Here is a 19636-nt window from a genome sequence, read left to right on the forward strand (position 1 = left end):
TTTCATATATATTTTTGACCTTAAACTAAAAACATTTTCTATGACAGCTTTGAACGCTCACGTTGTTCCTGATATTCTCAGATTTTCCTCGCTGGTTCTTTCCTGTCAACGAAGATTTTGTTTTTCAATATTCCCAAACTGCACTGATAGAAACTTGAAAAGACTTAAACAACAAAACCAAAGAAGCTGGAATTGAACTAGCAGCTGAAATAATTTTGTCTCTCGACTCATCAGAACAGGAACTTTCATAGATGGAAAACCTGCTTTAGATTTGTGTTTTGAAGTCATCTGACTAACACAGACTAATCTGCACTACACAATGCCTTTGAATGGGTGTTTTCATGTATCAGACTCTTGTTCTCACTCTACATTTATGACACAGTACAGAACAAAACACAGTTAAAGGGAGGGAGGAACTTTCTTCTGTTTTACATTGGGATTAAAGTTTCAGCCATTTCAGTTATTTGATATCTAATATGTCAGTTTTATCTGAGGTAGACGTCTCTGGCTGGACACTGACTTTGATGCTCAGCTTTTACGGTACAGGGCAGCTTTTCCTGCACAATATACAAAATACTTCTCAAATCACATCTCATGGTTATATTAAGTTTTTTATGTTGTGTTTTGTTAACATAATGAAAACACACTAATGAAAACAAACAGCTGCTTATGCTGATTATGAGTTTAATATCCAGCTGTTGGAGCACTAAATGAAAAACACTTAAAATGAGCAGTGTTACAATTTATGAAGCTGATGAAAGATTTTATTACTAAAACATGCAGGAGTGGTTTTTAACTTAAAGGAGCTATAATAAGTCATGATACATTAATACAATATGCATAAGAGGGCAAACCATGTTTCATTCATACATCATTCTACCAGTAATCTAGTTCATCAGTTTGTAGCTTCACATAACAAAAGTAATTTTTGTTACACGTTTTTCAATCACGTTTGTTTTTGTGTGAAGATGAACTACACGTACCAGACCTTTCTTATCTGCAAAGGTTGTTATGATTTTTTCAGAATACCCAAGACCCTCGAGGTTTTTACATTGGGCTCCAATCATGACAACATCTCCAGGCACAAAACAACTTTTGCTTTCTATCCATTTCTGTCATTCTTGTAGCAATGGTAAATATTCTCAAATCCACAGTTTCCAGAGAGGTCTGAAGTGTACTGGATTTGTTTTCACCTTCTTCTTTGAGTAAAAAGTTGTTTTTTGTCAAATAGTCCTGGAGGGAGAGCTGGTTTCACTTCATGACAAGCAATAACTTTGTGATGTTGCATTAAACATGAGTCAGTATCTAAAAAGTAATCCCTTCAAGCTGCTAGTTTGCTATGACCCTTTGCACAGCTGAAACTCCATTTGTAATCCCAAATCTGGGAAACATGCTCTTTGGCCAGTCCTCTTGTTTCATTTTTCTCTCAGTTTAAATGGAAACTTTTGAATCCGAATTTTAATGTTAGCTGGCACGCTTAACTCCTCCAAACACTGCAGTTCCTTCATAGCACTGCAACACTATGTCTAGATATAGACTATATAGATGTCATTGTCATGGTTCTGGGTCATTTGACCCAGCGTTTTGAGTTTGTTGTGTCTTTGGTGTCTATCATGTATTAAGCCAGCGGTCCCCAACCTTTTTTGCGCCACGGACCAGTTTAATGTCAAAAAATATTTTCCCGGATCGGAAAAGCAGCCTCCTCTTGAAAATGCGCCAACAACATTGAGAGTAACATCCTCCTCTCTGCCCCTTAATGCTCTCTGGTCGCTATGGTAACATGTAAATATTTGAAATTTATTCACAACACACGGGAGAAGTCCCAGGGAAACCGAGTTAACGATAAAAACTCTGAAAACCATAAATTTCATGCCCGAGCCTCAACTCTCGTGACCTGGTACGAAACAAATGACGGACCACTGGTTTAAGCTCACATCCATCATGGACAACACCTCCCACCTCTGCATGAGACGGTACAAGCACTGAGCAGCTCGTTCAGCAGTAGACTTTTACACCCACAGTGTAGGAAGGAGCGTTACTGCAGGTCATTCGTACCAGCAGCTGTCAGACTCTAACCAGGGGTGCACATAACTTTTTTAGCGAGCTACTCAGGTGAGTCCCAGGAGTCGGTTTTCAGTACACATTGAAAACACTCTTTTTCAGATATGCTACAAGTCACTGTTATCACTTGTAGCCAGTTACATTATAATGGCTGGCAGGTGGTCTTCAAGCATTTTTTTTTTGCTCCACTTTTTTTTGCAAATAAAACTGCAGCAGCTTGACCACACAGCAATTAAATGTCTCACAGTTGCGATCAACTGATTTTAAGCAGTTCTCCAGTGTGTGTGCTGTGCACAGAATGTGCACAAGGGAGTCTCCAACTGTAGCGAGTTGCTGGAGTTTTGGCACAATGCCATTGGACATACCCACATTGATAGCAGCCTCGGTTGTGCACGCAGCGACCAACGTTGTTGTCCAGTCATACAAGTCTGTGTCCACAGGAAGTCTCACAAGTCCATCCCTGTGCGGTGCGGTCAGCACCCAGTTCAATCAGTCCAAGAGAGTCAGAGGTAAACTCTCCGTTGATGGACACAGACACAATGTAAATGATTTCCTGCTCGACTTTTGTGATGTCCACAGATCCATCAGAAAGCATCCCCCAAAATTTGCCAGACTGCAATTTGGCTCCTAACTCCCAGCTGATGGCGTGATGCTCTGCACGATCCGTGCCCCTTTCAGGTGAATATGCACGTCTGACATTTACTCCTAGCCGCTACAATAATAATATCCTCAGAATATAAATATGGACATTTCTTCTCAGCTAGCTTGTTTATTAGCAATGACTTGCACCACATTTCAGTGCACTCATTGTTAGCTTCAAGCCACGGCACTTTGGAGCCACTTTTTAGAAAAAAGTCTTTTCTTCGGCTCTGGCTCCGGTTGGTGTTTCTTAGGTGGTGGCGAAACACCAAAGAAGCTGCAGCAACACGTGTCAGGTTGAATGAGATGGTCAAGTACGCAAAGGCGCTTGGTAACATAAGTGTCACTATGTATTTGTAATTTTTGTCGCACATGCGCACCTGCGTAGCAGTTAGGTGGATCCCTGTCTATAACTCAGTTTAACATGATTATCTTACTCATCACCTGTTTAATTTTTCTCAGTACACTAGAGGAACATGTTCATTCACAGCTGCCTCATCACATTTTTACATCTGAACTCTGGTGAGCCTGATCTCAAGGGTTTTGAGTCTGACCCTGAAACCAGAAGAGGATCTTTCTGTCTCTTCAGATTCACTGTGATCCAGTGATGGGAGTGATTTCAGCCCTGAGTGATCACGCTGATGTTTGAACAGAGCAGATAATGAAGTGAATGTTTTGGCACATTGGTAACAGTGAAACAGTTTATTAGTAACGTGGGATCGTTTGTTTTTGGAGTATGAACTGAGATTCCTGAAGCTCTTGTCACACTGGTCACAGCTGTAGTTTCCTTCCATGTGTGTACGTTCATGATCGTTACGATTACTTGAATGTGAGAAGCTTTTGTCACAGTGTCTGCACTTGTATGGTTTCTCTCCTGTGTGGACTCGTTTGTGTCGTTTAAAGTGACTTGCAGTGGTGAAGGATGACCCACACTGATCACAGAGGTGCTTTTTAACCCCACTGTGAATCAGTTCATGTCGTTTTAACTCAGTTGGTGTGGTGAAGCTTCTCCCACATTCTTTGCAGTATTTCAGTTTGTCTCCAGTGTGTTTACGTTGATGGTTTTTTAGGGAGATTTCCCAATTGAAAGTTTTGCCACAGAGGTCACAACGAAAGTCTTTCCCACCACCACAGTGATGACAGGGTTGAGAACTGGATCCATCTGTGTCGCTCTGCTTCTAAACAAAGACACAAAGACAGTGTAAGTCAGTCCTTCAACATTTTATCCTGAACGTCGCCTGAAATAAAGAGCATCTCTGCAGACGTCCAATTACTGTTTCAATACACTCAGTTTACTGGGCTGCAATAACTACGATACTACCACCATAACACTATTGTAATACTTATTTAATATTACAGTAACATCTGAGTTACACTAAAGTACTACTATGCTAATATTTGCAGGGTACCAACACAGTGCTAAACTACTATGTTACTATGTTATTACTATGTAACACTGCAGTAATACTAATTTAATACTGCATTAATAACATTGTAACTGTGCAGTTATAACACTCAGCTGACTGAGACACAAGACAAACACTACTACCCCCATGACACTGCAATTGTAACATTAAATGAGTATTTTAACATTAATGTCTAAAAGTACTAAAGCTACAAATAAGAATTGATAATACTGCTACAATACTACAATACCATTACGTAATGATACAACTTTGTTAACCATAAGAGAAGATTACTGAATGGTTTGGTTTTGTGCTTATTTTCATTTGTGTTTTATTTTATTCCATGTACACCTGACAGAGGAATGAGCTGCTGTAAACAAAAGGCCATTTATGATGAAATAATAACAATACCATGATATACCAGGAAACAGCCTGAACATTAAATAACACCATCATATCAATTTTCACCACTTTTAGTTTTTCATGATCGTGTAAACAAAAATCATAACTGAAATGAAAATCTGAATAATCACTCAGAGCTGCTTTTCCATGCAGTAGAATTGCTAACATGCTAACACAGTTTAATGAGCAGAGTTGTTCCAAACAGTCAGGCTAAAATGACAAGATACAAATATAAATACATACCTCACAGTAACTGCACTTGTAGAGTCTCTTTCTGGTGTGGATCTGTTGGTGTCGTCTCAGGTTACGTGGAGATTTAAAAGTCTTCTCACACAGGTCACATTTATAAGGTCTCTCCTCGGTGTGGGTAAACATATGTTGTTGTAAATCTGTGCCTGTTATAAACTGTTTATCACACTGATCACAGCAGTACACAACATGTCTGGTGTGAATGCGTAGGTGTTTATTTCGGCTCTCTATGTGGCTGAAAGTTTTTCCACAAATGTCACAGCTGTATGCCTTAATTCCAGAGTGGGTAACTACATGCTTCTGCAGTTGGCTACTTTGAGTAAAAGCTCTGCCACACTGATTACAGCTGTACGCTTTAACTCCACTGTGGATGAGTTGGTGTTTTTTTAGAGCATCCTTCCAAGAGAAAGTCTTTCCACACAAGTCACAGCTGAACGGTCTCTCTCCAGTGTGGATGACCTGATGCCGCTTTAGTGAATCCTTCCCAGTAAAATCCTTCCCACACTCGTCACAGGTGTATGTTTTCTCTCTCTTTCTTCTGTGAGGTTTGTCGGCCTCCTGAGAGCGCTGACTTCTCGCTCCATGTTGGTCCTGCAGTGACAGAGATACAAACAGAGGCAGTGAGTGAAATGCAGTCGTGGAACAAACTGAACCTTCAAACTCCCTCCATTAACACTAGTTTTAAACCTGAAGGTGGAGTGCGGCACCAAACATCTTAAAGGTATCTTATCCCCACCTGCTGGTAGTTCTAACACATTACATCCAACCTGGTGTTAAAAATAATTCATGACTGTTCAAACACTCTAAAATCATGCCCATCCCTCCTGCTGTACACAAATATTAAGACTAGCATGCTAACACACTCAGAAAAGTAATAAATGTTTACCAGGTCTATACTTTTTTTATATTTCCCATTGCTGTTTCCTATTAGATATTTTTATAATTTTCTAAATTATTAAATGATAATAAATCCAATGTAACAGTTACTAGCTTGGTTCAGTGAAGGAGAACGTCAGAGTCTGATTGTAACCTGAGGAATTTTTTACTTTTACTCCCTACATTAAAAAAATAGATATCTGTATTTTCTACTCCTTAAATTCACAAAACAGGCTTTTTACTTTTGGTTTAAGGCATTTGCGGGGAGTTATTTCATCACTGCAGGCATCAAACATCAAACCAATTTAAGCCTAAACAGTAACACATGAAAGCTAAGATGAAGATGAAAGAGGCAAAACTGTGTGCCATAGTCAGGGGTTAAAATGGGCTGGTGGTTTTTTTTTGTTTTTTTCCCTCTTGCACAGCACTAAACAACTGCAGGTGCTCATAAGTTGCAGTCGCAGTACTTCAGTACCTAGCTAGCCTGTTGTGTGCAGTTTGTCTCACAGTGTGTTGCTGGCTAAAGGTCCAGCTGCTGTACATCACAGGGAGAGAAAAGAAAGAGAGCTAACTTCACTCAGAGATGGAGAAAGATAAGACACACAGGACAGGAGAGGAAGAAGAGAGGTTAGATTTAAAGGGAAGGACTGCTCAGTGGGATTTGATCAAGTCAATGTTAATTCAGTTGTACATTGTTGTACAGTTGTCCACAGTGCATTTAATAAACTGGAAATGTAAAGCTTACAAGTCCTCATGTGTTGAAATCAGATATTAGGTCTGTACATTGACATTATGTTTTTTCATATACTGAAAGATGCTACAAAACAATCTGAGGCAGACTATTTAGTGAAGTGATTGTATATATAATAATATACAACACAGTCATATATCAGGTTGGGAGTATGAGAGTTTTAGACGTGACTGATTATTTGGTGAAACTGTGATATTTTCCTCACCTTCTGTGTTGAGCTCATTGTTTCCTCTGTAGTGACTCAGCTGAGTCCAGATGGCTGAAAATGTTCCTCTGCTGCTCCGTCAGACTCTTCTCCTCCTGCTGATCAGCTGGGACACAAAACAGATCTTTGTTAGGCTCCACACTGCACTGAAGAGTCAAAGTGTCTCATATGTAGGGATGGGTACCAGTATCTGGCACCGGTTCTGACATAAACGGTAGTAAACAGACCGAAAAGCAGTGCACATTTCGATGCTTTATTTCGGTGCTTTTTCTTATTTACTGAGATGTCATACACTTTGGATTCTAGCCAATCATTTTACCTTTGCGAGCATAGTAGGCGGGCCCAGCTACGTACGTTCTTTTAAAAATGCCCAAGGCAAAGCAGTCAAAAGTCTGGCTGTACTTCACAGCAAAAATGCAAACTCAGCAGCCTGCAACAAGTGCTTTAAGGTGATATTGTACAAAGGAGGTAACGCAGCTAAACATGAGAGGTTTTTGGATAAAGTTGGTGTTTTTTCCCCATTGTTTAGCACTGCTTCCAGCCAAGAGTGATACCATATATGCCCTATAGCTGCAGAAAAGGCTAACATTGTTATCTTTTTACAAAAAAAATAACAGCTGAACATGAGAGGTTTTTGGACAACGTGTGTTCTTCATTCTTTAAGCACCAGTTCGAGCACCGTTTAAGCACCGGCACCGTTTCAAAAGTACCGGTTTGGTACTGGTATCGGATAAAATACAAAACGATACCCATCCCTACTCATATGCTCATCGTTCATCTGACAACACAAAGTACAAATTTCACTCTGATTGCTTGTAGAAATCTTGTGAGACGTGTTGTGCTGCAAAGTGAGGGAACTCTCTCACTCACTTATACTTCAGGAGGAACTTTGTGACATTGGCTCTAATATTCTAAGCAGCCCTTTACTATGACAGGGCCAGAAAGTCCTATTTGAAGGTTTGGGAGAAGGACCATGTTAAAGGTGGATTGGGGTTTATACACTTTGTTATGATACAGGTAAGGCTGTAAGAGCCTGAGAAGGTGTCCTGAATGAAGCTCTAAAACCAGTTTTCAGCTAACGACTCTGCTTCAGTCTGGAAAACAGCAACTACAAGTTTAAAGACTCCATCAACAATTCACACCCAGCAACAGCCTGAACAGCTCCTCCTGTGGTTTCCACAAACAGGGACAGACCTGTTACTCCCCCACCCCACACTTTCCACACCTTCAGCCTCCAGTCCCACCACCTCCACCATTCCTAAAAGTTTGATTCTGTCCATCTGGACGTAGCTTTTGCAGTAGAGAAAATGTTTCGTCACTCATCCAAGTGACTTCTTCAGTCTCAGCTGACTGCAGGGGCTTTTTTGCCAGTACAATACTGACAATATCCATCCATCCATCCATCTTCATCCGCTTTATCCGAGGCCGTGTCGCGGGGGCAGCAGCCTAAACAGAGAAGCTCAGACCTCCCTCTCCCCAGCCACCTCCTCCAGCTTATCCGGGGGAATACAAGGGCGCTCCCAGGCCAGCCGAGAGATATAATCTCTCCAGCGTGTCCTGGGTCTGCCCCGGGGCCTCCTCCCAGTGGGACATGCCTGGAACACCTCACCCAGGAGGCGCCCAGGAGGCATCCTTGTCAGATGGCCGAACCACCTCAGCTGGCTTCTTTCGATGTGGAGGAGCAGCGGCTCTACTCTGAGCCCCTCCCGGATGGCCGAACCTCTCACCCTATCTCTAAGGGAGAGGCCAGCCACCCTTCGGAGGAAGCTCATTTCTGCCGGGCGGCGGCCAGGAGCGGAGGCCTGGGGGACTAATCCCCAGCTGCTAAGACTACTGACAATATGTCCCAGATTTAATATGATCATTTAGACCAGATCTCAAACCCCTAAACCCAACCAAGGAAAAAAACGCCAGATTATCTTGGGTAAAAGACCAAAAGTTGAGGCACACAACGATGACTGCCGCTCATAGTTTCTGGGCTGCCTTTCCTCATAACAGTCATCCCTCAAGATTTTCTCCATTTAAAGCAATGCATTATCAGGGATTTTAACATCGAGTCCCTTTACTGAATCAATGCAGTCTCAACTGACTAGTGATGGTAAATTCGATTCTTTTTACTGAATCGAGTTTGAATGAGTCACTCACCAAAGTGAATCAGGTTTTTTGAGTCATTTGAGTCACTGAGTCAGTTCCCCAGAGAGTGTAAAAAATTTACATTTTCACTCAAACTTAATTTGTTTCTCTTTTCATGTAAATCCTACTGCTAAGATGAGTGATTGAAAATGAAAAACAACTACTTTTATAGAGCAAGAAACAAAAAAAGATTTCTAAAGGAAACATTCATTTTATTTATTGTTATTTTATTTTATCAGCATTTTCCTAAAATGTGTCAAATATATATTTTCTCATCTAAATGTCCACTGAGCTGTGTGCCAGGGGGCGGTAATGCTCCTTAAGATTAGCTGCCAACCAAGAAGAAGAAGCTGTGAGCCAGGAGGGAGGGGGTGAGTGAGTCCTGAGTGATTCGTTCATGCTACGATTCAGCACAGGAGGGAGGGGGTGAGTAACTCTGCTGTTAGAATGTTAGCAGAGCGATGCTACTGTGAACCGAGGAGCTATTTTCTTGATGTGAGCTTCTACTTAGGGTTTTTTCTTCTAGTTCAGAGCAGAAATGTGTTTTTTAAAGAAACTTTCTGTTGTTTTTTTCCACACAATTTTATTTATAACAGGGCTCTAGAGTGCGACCAATTTGGTCGCAAATGCAACCAAATTTTTCAGTGGTGCGACTAAAGAAAACCCCATTTGGTCGCACCTGTGTGACCAAATATTTTCGGGTAACAAAAACAAAAAAAAAAACAAAAAAATCTCTGCTACTCTCCGTGTGGTCAACAACAGACACACATTATGCTCTTATCGTGGACTAAACCAATCAGAGATAGTCAGGGGCGGGACCTCTCTGATTGGCCCTGGTTCAGTTGAAAGTGCAGGTGGAAGAGAGAGGTGAGTAGCTTGAATAAAGCGATATCGATTCATTAACGGATTCCACACAAAGACGTAAACACAGAGCGGACCCGACGCATCAGAATCAGCTTTGTCTTTCTCAGCTTTCTCACCCCACGGCCCGAACACGGACACGCTGTCGGAGCTTAGCGATTCTGATGCGTCGGGTCCGCGCTGTTTCCCCGTCTTTTTTGCGCTGATTCTAAGCTGCAGGTTTTGTCTCTCCAACCAAAATTCGCCAAGCCAGCAGCAAAAGAAGCAGCAAACTAGGCTTCACATTTGATCAATGTCGTCATGAATTCCCTCTGAGTTTTGCTGTTTTGCTTCCACCACAATAAAAATCACACTTCATGCACAGCTCTCTCCCTCTCTCTCTCTCTCTGTACTTCAAGAACAGTTTCCCGTCTCAAATCGCTGTTTTCTGCATTATTCATTCGCTTATTACCCACCAGTCTACCGTTGTTTACAGCGCTGTCGGCCGCTGTCTTTTTCTTTTTTTCACTTAAATGACCTCGGACAAGAAAGCCTAATTTCTGCTGTTCAATACTGAAGAAATTTAAACTTCTTAAAATTATGCAAAATTGCAGAATATTGCAGAATATTTTTAAGGTTATCTGCTATAAAAAGCCAGACCAGGAAAATCTCCTTCATGTTTTTCTGTGTTTTATTCTCAGTTACTTTCACACAAAGGCATCTGCTGTGATGTTCACAATTCTGATGAAGTCTCATGTGTATCAGTACTGATAAATGATCAGAATTATAATATTTCTGACTGTCTGAGGCTAAATTGAATCAAATCAGGACTTTGAGAACCGGAATCGAATGGATTATAGAAATCAGTGATGATACCCAGCCCTAGTGAGCAGCCTAGGCCTGACAGAAGTGGGTGTAGCTGTGGGTAATAAGAAAAGATGAAAAGAACTACAGGGAGTGCAGAATTATTAGGCAAATGAGTATTTTGTCCACATCATCCTCTTCATGCATGTTGTCTTACTCCAAGCTGTATAGGCTCGAAAGCCTACTACCAATTAAGCATATTAGGTGATGTGCATCTCTGTAATGAGAAGGGGTGTGGTCTAATGACATCAACACCCTATATCAGGTGTGCATAATTATTATTATTATTATTTATCTTATTGTATATTTTATTCTATTTTATTTTACTGTATATAGTATTTTATTTTATTCTATTCTGTACAGTTGTGTACTGTATTTATTCTTATTTTATTTTATTCTAATTTTTGCTTCATAACTTTTGCACTGTCCACTTCCTGCTGTGACAAAACAAATTTCCCACGTGTGGGACTAATAAAGGTTATCTTATCTTATCTTATCTTATCTTATCTTATCTTATCTTATTAGGCAACTTCCTTTCCTTTGGCAAAATGGGTCAAAAAAAGGACTTGACAGGCTCAGAAAAGTCAAAAATAGTGAGATATCTTGCAGAGGGATGCAGCAGTCTTAAAATTGCAAAGCTTCTGAAGCGTGATCATCGAACAATCAAGCGTTTCATTCAAAATAGTCAACAGGGTCGCAAGAAGCGTGTGGAAAAACCAAGGCGCAAAATAACTGCCCATGAACTGAGAAAAGTCAAGCGTGCAGCTGCCAAGATGCCACTTGCCACCAGTTTGGCCGTATTTCAGAGCTGCAACATCACTGGAGTGCCCAAAAGCACAAGGTGTGCAATACTCAGAGACATGGCCAAGGTAAGAAAGGCTGAAAGACGACCACCACTGAACAAGACACACAAGCTGAAACGTCAAGACTGGGCCAAGAAATATCTCAAGACTGATTTTTCTAAGGTTTTATGGACTGATGAAATGAGAGTGAGTCTTGATGGGCCAGATGGATGGGCCCGTAGCTGGATTGGTAAAGGGCAGAGAGCTCCAGTCCCACTCAGACGCCAGCAAGGTGGAGGTGGAGTACTGGTTTGGGCTGGTATCATCAAAGATGAGCTTGTGGGGCCTTTTCGGGTTGAGGATGGAGTCAAGCTCAACTCCCAGTCCTACTGCCAGTTTCTGGAAGACACCTTCTTCAAGCAGTGGTACAGGAAGAAGTCTGCATCCTTCAAGAAAAACATGATTTTCATCCAGGACAATGCTCCATCACACGCGTCCAAGTACTCCACAGCGTGGCTGGCAAGAAAGGGTATAAAAGAAGAAAAACTAATGACATGGCCTCCTTGTTCACCTGATCTGAACCCCATTGAGAACCTGTGGTCCATCATCAAATGTGAGATTTACAAGGAGGGAAAACAGTACACCTCTCTGAACAGTGTCTGGGAGGCTGTGGTTGCTGCTGCACGCAATGTTGATGGTGAACAGATCAAAACACTGACAGAATCCATGGATGGCAGGCTTTTGAGTGTCCTTGCAAAGAAAGGTGGCTATATTGGTCGCTGATTTGTTTTTGTTTTGTTTTTGAATGTCAGAAATGTATATTTGTGAATGTGGAGATGTTATATTGGTTTCACTGGTAAAATAAATAATTGAAATGGGTATATATTTGTTTTTGTTAAGTTGCCTAATAATTATGCACAGTAATAGTCACCTGCACACACAGATATCCCCTAAAATAGCTAAAACTAAAACAAACTGAAAACTACTTCCAAAAACATTCAGCTTTGATATTAATGAGTTTTTGGGTTCATTGAGAACATGGTTGTTGTTCAATAATAAAATTATTCCTCAAAAATACAACTTGCCTAATAATTCTGCACTCCCTGTATTGATAACTTTTTTGTTAAGTTAAGGCCTGATCCATCTGAAATTCATAGCCAGCTCTGACACGGTGCCATCAATCTTTGAATGCTGAAAAAGCAGCAGTGTATCCAGGAAAACACATTATATGCTGCAATGACCTTTTGGTTAAACTGTCAGCAAGGAATTTGCACTGTTACATTTTTATATAACTTTAATACACAAAAAAACAGCTGCTTGTTTAAGTGTAAATACATTGATGGGGTTTTTTGCACTAATAAAGTTGTGGAGTTGTAAAGTATTTTGTCTCGCGTCAATTATATTGTCAGTTATATCGTTAACGCAAATTTTCAAATGTATATCGTGATAAATATTTTTGGTCATATCGCCCTGCTCTATCTCACAATTCATTCAATTCATGTAGGTACAATATACCTTTCACTTTTGAACTATATAATATCATGTTATTACAATATACGTAATTCTCACGTTCATGCAATATAAATATTATATAAGCTACATCGCAGCTCCAGTCACAGCTTCCATTCCATCACTGTCTTTCTCGTCTTTTTCCAGAGTAACAGCCAAACAGGAGGATCTATTGGCTAGCACTGCTTAGCCTTTCACGCGTTCTTATTTTAAACTTAATCTGGAATACGGGATATGAATGACAAGATTTTGTTTTTCAACAAAAGGTCTGTGAAGGTTCTCAGTCATCCAGGTCATCGTAGTCAAAGTAGTTTGCAAAGAAAAGCGTCTGGACTTCTTTAAGTTGCTTGAAGACGTTTCACCTCTCATCCGAGAAGCATACCCTGCATTTATGGACTTCCTAAGATCCACAAGGAAGGGGTCCCACTCAGACCCATAGTCAGTAGCATAAACTCAGCCACTTATAACATTGCGAAACACCTTGCTACCATCCTTGCACCTCTCGTGGGGAACACCCCACACCACATCAAGAACTCCACCGACTTCACCGACAAGGTCCAGAAACTTACCCTGGATCCAGATGAAACCATGGTGTCCTTTGATGTAGTCTCTCTCTTCACTTGCATACTCACCACGGAAGCAGTGGAGACTGTCAGAAAACGACTACAAGAAGACAGCTCCTTGGAAGACAGGACCAACTTCACACCCGATCAGATTTGCACACTGTTAGACCTCTGCCTTACCACAACATACTTCAAATACAACGAAGGCTTCTACAGACAAAAACATGGCTGTGCCATGGGCTCCCCTGTGTCACCTATTGTAGCCAACCTTTACATGGAGGAAGTGGAAAGAAAGGCTCTTGGCTCTTTCAAAGGAGGAGTACCCAGCCACTGGTACAGATATGTAGAGCGACACCTGGGTCAAAATCAAGACACAAGAAGTGGAATCCTTCACTGCGCACATTAATGCTGTGGATAAAAACATCAAGTTCACCAGGGAAGACACAAAGGATAACTGTTTGCCTTTCCTGGACTGTGGTGCACATTGAAGAGAATGGCAACCTCAACATTGAAGTTTACCGGAAGCCCACACACACGGACCAGTACCTCCTCTTTGACTCCCATCACCCTCTGGAACACAAACTTGGAGTAATTAGGACCCTACACCACCGGGCAGAACATGTTCCTCCAAGCCTGAAGGAAAAAGAAGGAACACACACATGTAAAGGAAGCACTCAAAACATGCGGTTATCCTAACTGGGCGTTCATAAAGTCAGCAAAGAGGCACAGAAAAGAAGATCAGACACCAGCGAGGGAGGATAAGAAAGACAGACGCAACAAGACCCAGCAACACACTCAGACACAAACTGGTTCACCCGAAAGACAAAACTCCAAAACACAGACTGAACAACGTGGTGTATGCTGTACAGTGCAGCGAGGAATGCCCAGACCTCTACATTGGAGAGACCAAACAGCCACTTCACAAGCGCATGGCACAACATAGAAGAGCCACCTCCACAGGACAAGACTCAGCAGTCCATCTGCATCTTAAGGATAAAGGTCACTCTTTCGAGGATGCCAATGTTCACATATTGGACAGAGAGGACAGATGGTTTGAAAGAGGAGTGAAAGAGGCCATCTATGTCCACTGTGAGCGACCATCTTTGAACAGAGGCGGTGGTTTACGACACCAACTGTCTGCCATCTATAATCCAGTTTTGAGTTCCCTCCCCAGACGCCTTAACGCCCACTCACATCCTGGGCCATCTGACCTCAGGAATTCACATGACAAGGTGGGGCCAGGTTTCACAATGGGCTCACCCGAAACCCTGGCTGATTAGGTCCCACACCCGCTTTCACACCTTGGCGCATGTGATTAGAGGATCACCAGGGGGTCCTTTGTCCCTCATTGGGGGGGATACTCCCACTGGGTTTAAATCTGGGACTCTCGGCCATTTGACCTTAGAACTGAAGAAGCTTCTCGGATGAGAGGTGAAACGTCTTCAAGCAACTTAAAGAAGTCCAGACGCTTTTCTTTGCAAACTCCTTTGACTTTTTCAACAAAAGTTAGTAAAAAACATCTCCAGTGTGATCAAATTTTCTTGCCAAACATCTGCAGCGTGGCAGTGTATACAGCACTATAATGACCAGACCCAATTCTTTTGAAAACCATACATCTTTCCACAGGTCTCAACTTCATCAGACATCACCTAGACACAGAGCTGGATGAGGCCAGCACAAACGGCAGCCTAACCGAACCATCAACCGAAGGTGATGGATCCATGGGGTCAGGAAAGGCAGAAGCAGGGGAGCTGGAGAGGTGCCTTTCATGTCCATTCACTGGAGGTGTGGATCTATTGCATGGCTTTCCTCACATCAAGAAGCTGTCGATCAAAATCAGTACAGCTCTTCCTGCATCTGGAGCTTGTGAAGGACTTCTTAGTCAGGCAGGACTCCTGTTCACTGCTAAACAGTCACAACTTCACAGAAAGAACCTTGAGAGCAAACTGCTGCTGAAGCTTAACCATCACTTCACTGAGTGAAGAAATGGCACATTTTTGCTAAATATGCAGAAATAAATTCACACCCATACAACTTATGGTAAACTGAGCTGCCTTGTATGTACATGTGTTGAAGATGCCTCGTTCGAATGTTTTCTCTGAGGCTGTTGTGCCATTTGGAGCAAAAATGAATATTTACAAGTTTACAGCATATCTTGTCACTGGAAATTATTTGCACTGTTTATATATTTATATTATTTACTGTAGGTATTGGTGAAAAAAGCTTTATCTTGTGAAAAAATGAAATCTGGAAATTAGAATTGTTGTGCCTTATTTTGTTGATGTTTTTACATATAATCCTTTTGAAAATAGTAAAATTTGTATATTTATTTATTTTTCTTTGTCTGATAGCATTTATTTTAAAATAAATCGGACATTTCAAACAGTTACTCGCTACTTGAGTAGTCTTTTTCGCCAAGTACTTTTTTACTCTTGCTTGAGTAACTTTTTGAAGACCCTGTACTTTGGAGTACAGGGAGCGCTTTAAAGACCTTCTATGACTCTGTGGTGGCATCTGTCATTTTTTACAGTGTGGTATGTTGGAGCAGCAGTTTATCGGCAGCTGAGAGGAAGAGGCTGGATAAACTCATCAGGAAGGCCAGCTCTGTTCTGGGATGCACCCTGGACCCAGTGCAGGTGGTGGGAGACAGAAGGACTCTGGCCAAAATAACATCTCTGATGGACAGAGTCTCCCACCCCATGCATGTAAATGTTGCTGAACTGCAGAGCTGCTTCAGTGACGGACTGCTGCATCCTAGATGCATGAAGGAGCGTTTCGGCAGGTCCTTCCTCCCCGAAGCTGTCAGACTGTACAGTCAGAACTGCTCCCAACAAACATAGATGTTTACATCTGTGCTGTAACAACTTCTACTGTTATAACTGCACATTACTTTTCTCAGCTTATATAGACACTAACTTATTGGAAGTTACATGTCTACTTTTTAATACACAGGTACAATAAACAATCTGTACTTTTCTAATTATTCTAAATATTCTTAACTATTTAAACATCTTTCAGTGTCCTGCTATGTTTGCACACTATGTGTACGCTAATTTAAACAACTGTACTGTACTCTGCTCTGATAACTATTGTCCATGATGTAAATATGTAAAAATTGTGCTTCTGTTCTGTGTCCTGTTCTGTTTGTATATGTGTGTTTTTGCTGCTGATACAAGCAAATTTCCCCTTGTGGGACAATTAAAGGATTATTCTATTCTATTCTATTCTATTCTACTTTTCACTTTTACTTGAGTAATAATATTTTAAAATAATGCTCTCATCCATTTCCTGTTATCACTTCAAATAGAAATGAGGCTGTAGAGGTTTGGTGCATGCAGAAAAACAGCTGCAGGGACAATGAAAAGACTTTTCCGCTCCAACTTCTCCCAGCATGCTGAGCTAATGATTAGTTGGTGTTTTTCTCCAAACACTCTCTCACTCTTCTCTCAACGTGTTGACAATAAACTGTGAACAGACACCGAGGAGAGCAGCAGAAGACCTCATTCAGGAGCTAAACTCAACATGAACTGAACTCACAGTAAAGTTAGCTCGGTGCTTACCTTTAGATGAGCCCACAAACCGAGAGAAACTCCGTGATGAAGCTGGAACTCTTTCCAAACACAGGAAACAGATCAGGGAGCAGAGACCCACGTGGTTCACGCTGATCTCAGCTACGATCCAGGAGACAAGGGTGGGCCGATCGATGCAGATATCGATCCAAACGTTGGTAGTGGTTTATTCTCTATGAATGAAAAAGCAGCTCTGTGTGCAAACACCTCCTCTCGTGGAACATTCTTGCTTTCTTCTTCTTCTTCTTTATATCGTTTATTGGCGGTTGGAAAACAGCTAAATGGTGTATTACCGCCACCAACTGGTGTGGAGTGTAAACTGGAACATCGACCCTCAACTCGAGCCAAACCATTTATTCTCCTTGAAAAACTGGAATAAGGCCTGATAACTTTCACTTCTTGAGTCCTTTTGCAGTAAATCAATAAGATCCAGTTTCATTTTTATGTTACGGAGGTTTTGGATCAGTTACCTTCTCACAGTGTAATATAACATGTTCTACAGTTTTCTTTTCTCTTTTTTGAATGATTTGAATGGAAGTTATAATCCACCATCACTGAACTGAAAGAAATCTCTAAGTAGGAAGTCATCAGTTCAGTTTTTGATCAATTTGAGTGAATTTTACTGTGCAGGCTGAGTTTGATTAGATGAGATAGGTTTTCTTAGTGGTTATATTAATGTCATTAGTTTTTTTTTTTATTAATGCATGTATGTATTTCCTTTTATATATAGCACTAATTTACAATGGGAGTTTCAATGGTGTGGAATTGCAGGGTAAATGTCATTTAGAGCCTTTTAAAAGTATTCTATAACATCTTATCTTTTAACAGGAGTGACTGATTTTAAAAATGGGATTCTTTATGTCTGTGTAATATTTCATTAGTGTCTGTTACTCTGTTATTTCTCTCCATACTCACACTTGTTTTGGTTTTTCCCCTATAACACACAGTTATACATCACATATTATAAATCTGACTTTGATAAATATTTAGATCTTCACACATTTCAGGGTCCAAGTGTGGGTTGACTGAAGTGCTTGTTTTTATCCCCACAGCATCCTAAACATTTACTGTTATACGTACGTACAGAACCAAAAATCAAAAACATGATATATGCATTACTGTCTTCAGCCTCTAGGGGTCATTGTTGTTCAGGAAGTACATTCTCCTCTGACAAGCTGCTTAAAGCGCTTCTCTAACCAAAGACTGTAAACAGAATATGTGAGAGTTCAGAAACAGTAAAACAGAACAGATTCACAGAAGCCACAGTGATATTAAACATACAGCACTGACAGTGATGACAAGCAACATTACAGGTCATTTGCAAAAACAATAACGCTAATACAGAACAAAGATACTGACTATACAGTGGCTTGCAAAAGTATTCGGCCCCCTTGAACTTTTTCACATTTTGTCACATTACAGCCACAAACATGAATCAATTTTATTGTAATTCCAGGTGAAAGACCAATACAAAGTGGTGTACACATGAGAAGTGGAACGGAAATCATACATGATTCCAAACATTTTTTACAAATAAATAACTGAAAAGTGGGGTGTGCGTAATTATTCAGCCCCTGAGTCAATACTTTGTAGAACCACCTTTGCTGCAATTACAGCTGCCAGTCTTTTAGGGTATGTCTCTACCAGCTTTGCACATCTAGAGACTGAAATCTTTGCCCATTCTTCTTTGCAAAACAGCTCCAGCTCAGTCAGATTAGATGCACAGCGTTTGTGAACAGCAGTTTTCAGATCTTGCCACAGATTCTTGATTGGATTTAGATCTGGACTTTGACTGGGCCATTCTAACACATGGATATGTTTTGTTTTAAACCATTCCATTGTTGCCCTGGCTTTATGTTTAGGGTCGTTGTCCTGCTGGAAGGTGAACCTCCGCCCCAGTCTCAAGTCTTTTGCAGACTCCAAGAGGTTTTCTTCCAAGATGGCCCTGTATTTGGCTCCATCCATCTTCCCATCAACTCTGACCAGCTTCCTGTCCCTGCTGAAGAGAAGCACCCCAGAGCATGATGCTGCCACCACCATATTTGACAGTGGGGATGGTGTGTTCAGAGTGATGTGCAGTGTTAGTTTTCCGCCACACATAGTGTTTTGCATTTTGGCCAAAAGTTCCATTTGGTCTCATCTGACCAGAGCACCTTCTTCCACATGTTTGCTGTGTCCCCACATGGCTTGTGGCAAACTGCAAACGGGACTTCTTATGGTTTTCTGTTAACAATGGCTTTCTTCTTGCCACTCTTCCATAAAGGCCAACTTTGTGCAGTGCACGACTAATAGTTGTCCTATGGACAGATTCCCCACCTGAGCTGTAGATCTCTGCAGCTCGTCCAGAGTCACCATGGGCCTCTTGGCGCATTTCTGATCAGCGCTCTCCTTGTTCGGCCTGTGAGTTTAGGTGGACGGCCTTGTCTTGGTAGGTTTACAGTTGTGCCATACTCCTTCCATTTCTGAATGATGGTTTGAACAGTGCTCCGTGGGATGTTCAAGGCTTGGGAAATCTTTTGTAGCCTAAGCCTGCTTTAAATTTCTCAATAACTTTATCTCTGACCTGTCTGGTGTGTTCTTTGGACTTCATGGTGTTGTTGCTCCCAATATTCTCTGAGACAACCTCTGAGGCCGTCACAGGGCAGTTGTGGAGCTGTTTTGCAAAGAAGAATGGGCAAGGATTTCAGTCTCTAGATGTGCAAAGCTGGTAGAGACATACCCTAAAAGACTGGCAGCTGTAATTGCAGCAAAAGGTGGTTCTACAAAGTATTGACTCAGGGGCTGAAT

At 41.3% G+C, this 19636-nt stretch overlaps 1 protein-coding gene across 1 annotated transcript; it reads right to left on the reverse strand.

The window, feature by feature from the left end:
* Positions 1 to 2479: 2479 nt before the first annotated feature.
* LOC116329934 (zinc finger protein 883-like) lies at positions 2480 to 6610 on the reverse strand. The gene is made up of 4 exons (XM_039617288.1): positions 6590 to 6610; positions 4752 to 5348; positions 3391 to 3878; positions 2480 to 2732 (listed from the first exon to the last, which is right to left on the reverse strand). The coding sequence occupies exons 1-4, from the start codon at positions 6605 to 6607 to the stop codon at positions 2480 to 2482; spliced, it is 1356 nt and encodes a 451-aa protein (XP_039473222.1). The 5' UTR covers positions 6608 to 6610.
* Positions 6611 to 19636: the final 13026 nt, after the last annotated feature.

This window comes from Oreochromis aureus, linkage group 9, assembly GCF_013358895.1.
Source record: "Oreochromis aureus strain Israel breed Guangdong linkage group 9, ZZ_aureus, whole genome shotgun sequence".
In the NCBI taxonomy this organism is placed as follows: Eukaryota; Metazoa; Chordata; class Actinopteri; order Cichliformes; family Cichlidae; genus Oreochromis; species Oreochromis aureus.

Bases quoted from the DNA above. Each gene is read 5' to 3' on its own strand.
- LOC116329934 (XM_039617288.1), bottom strand. The intron at 3,879-4,751 runs GTATGTATTTAT...GTCTTTGTTTAG, and splicing joins ACAAGTGCAGTTACTGTGAG to AAGCAGAGCGACACAGATGG. The intron at 2,733-3,390 runs TTACCAATGTGC...TTCACCTGAAAG, and splicing joins ACTAATAAACTGTTTCACTG to GGGCACGGATCGTGCAGAGC.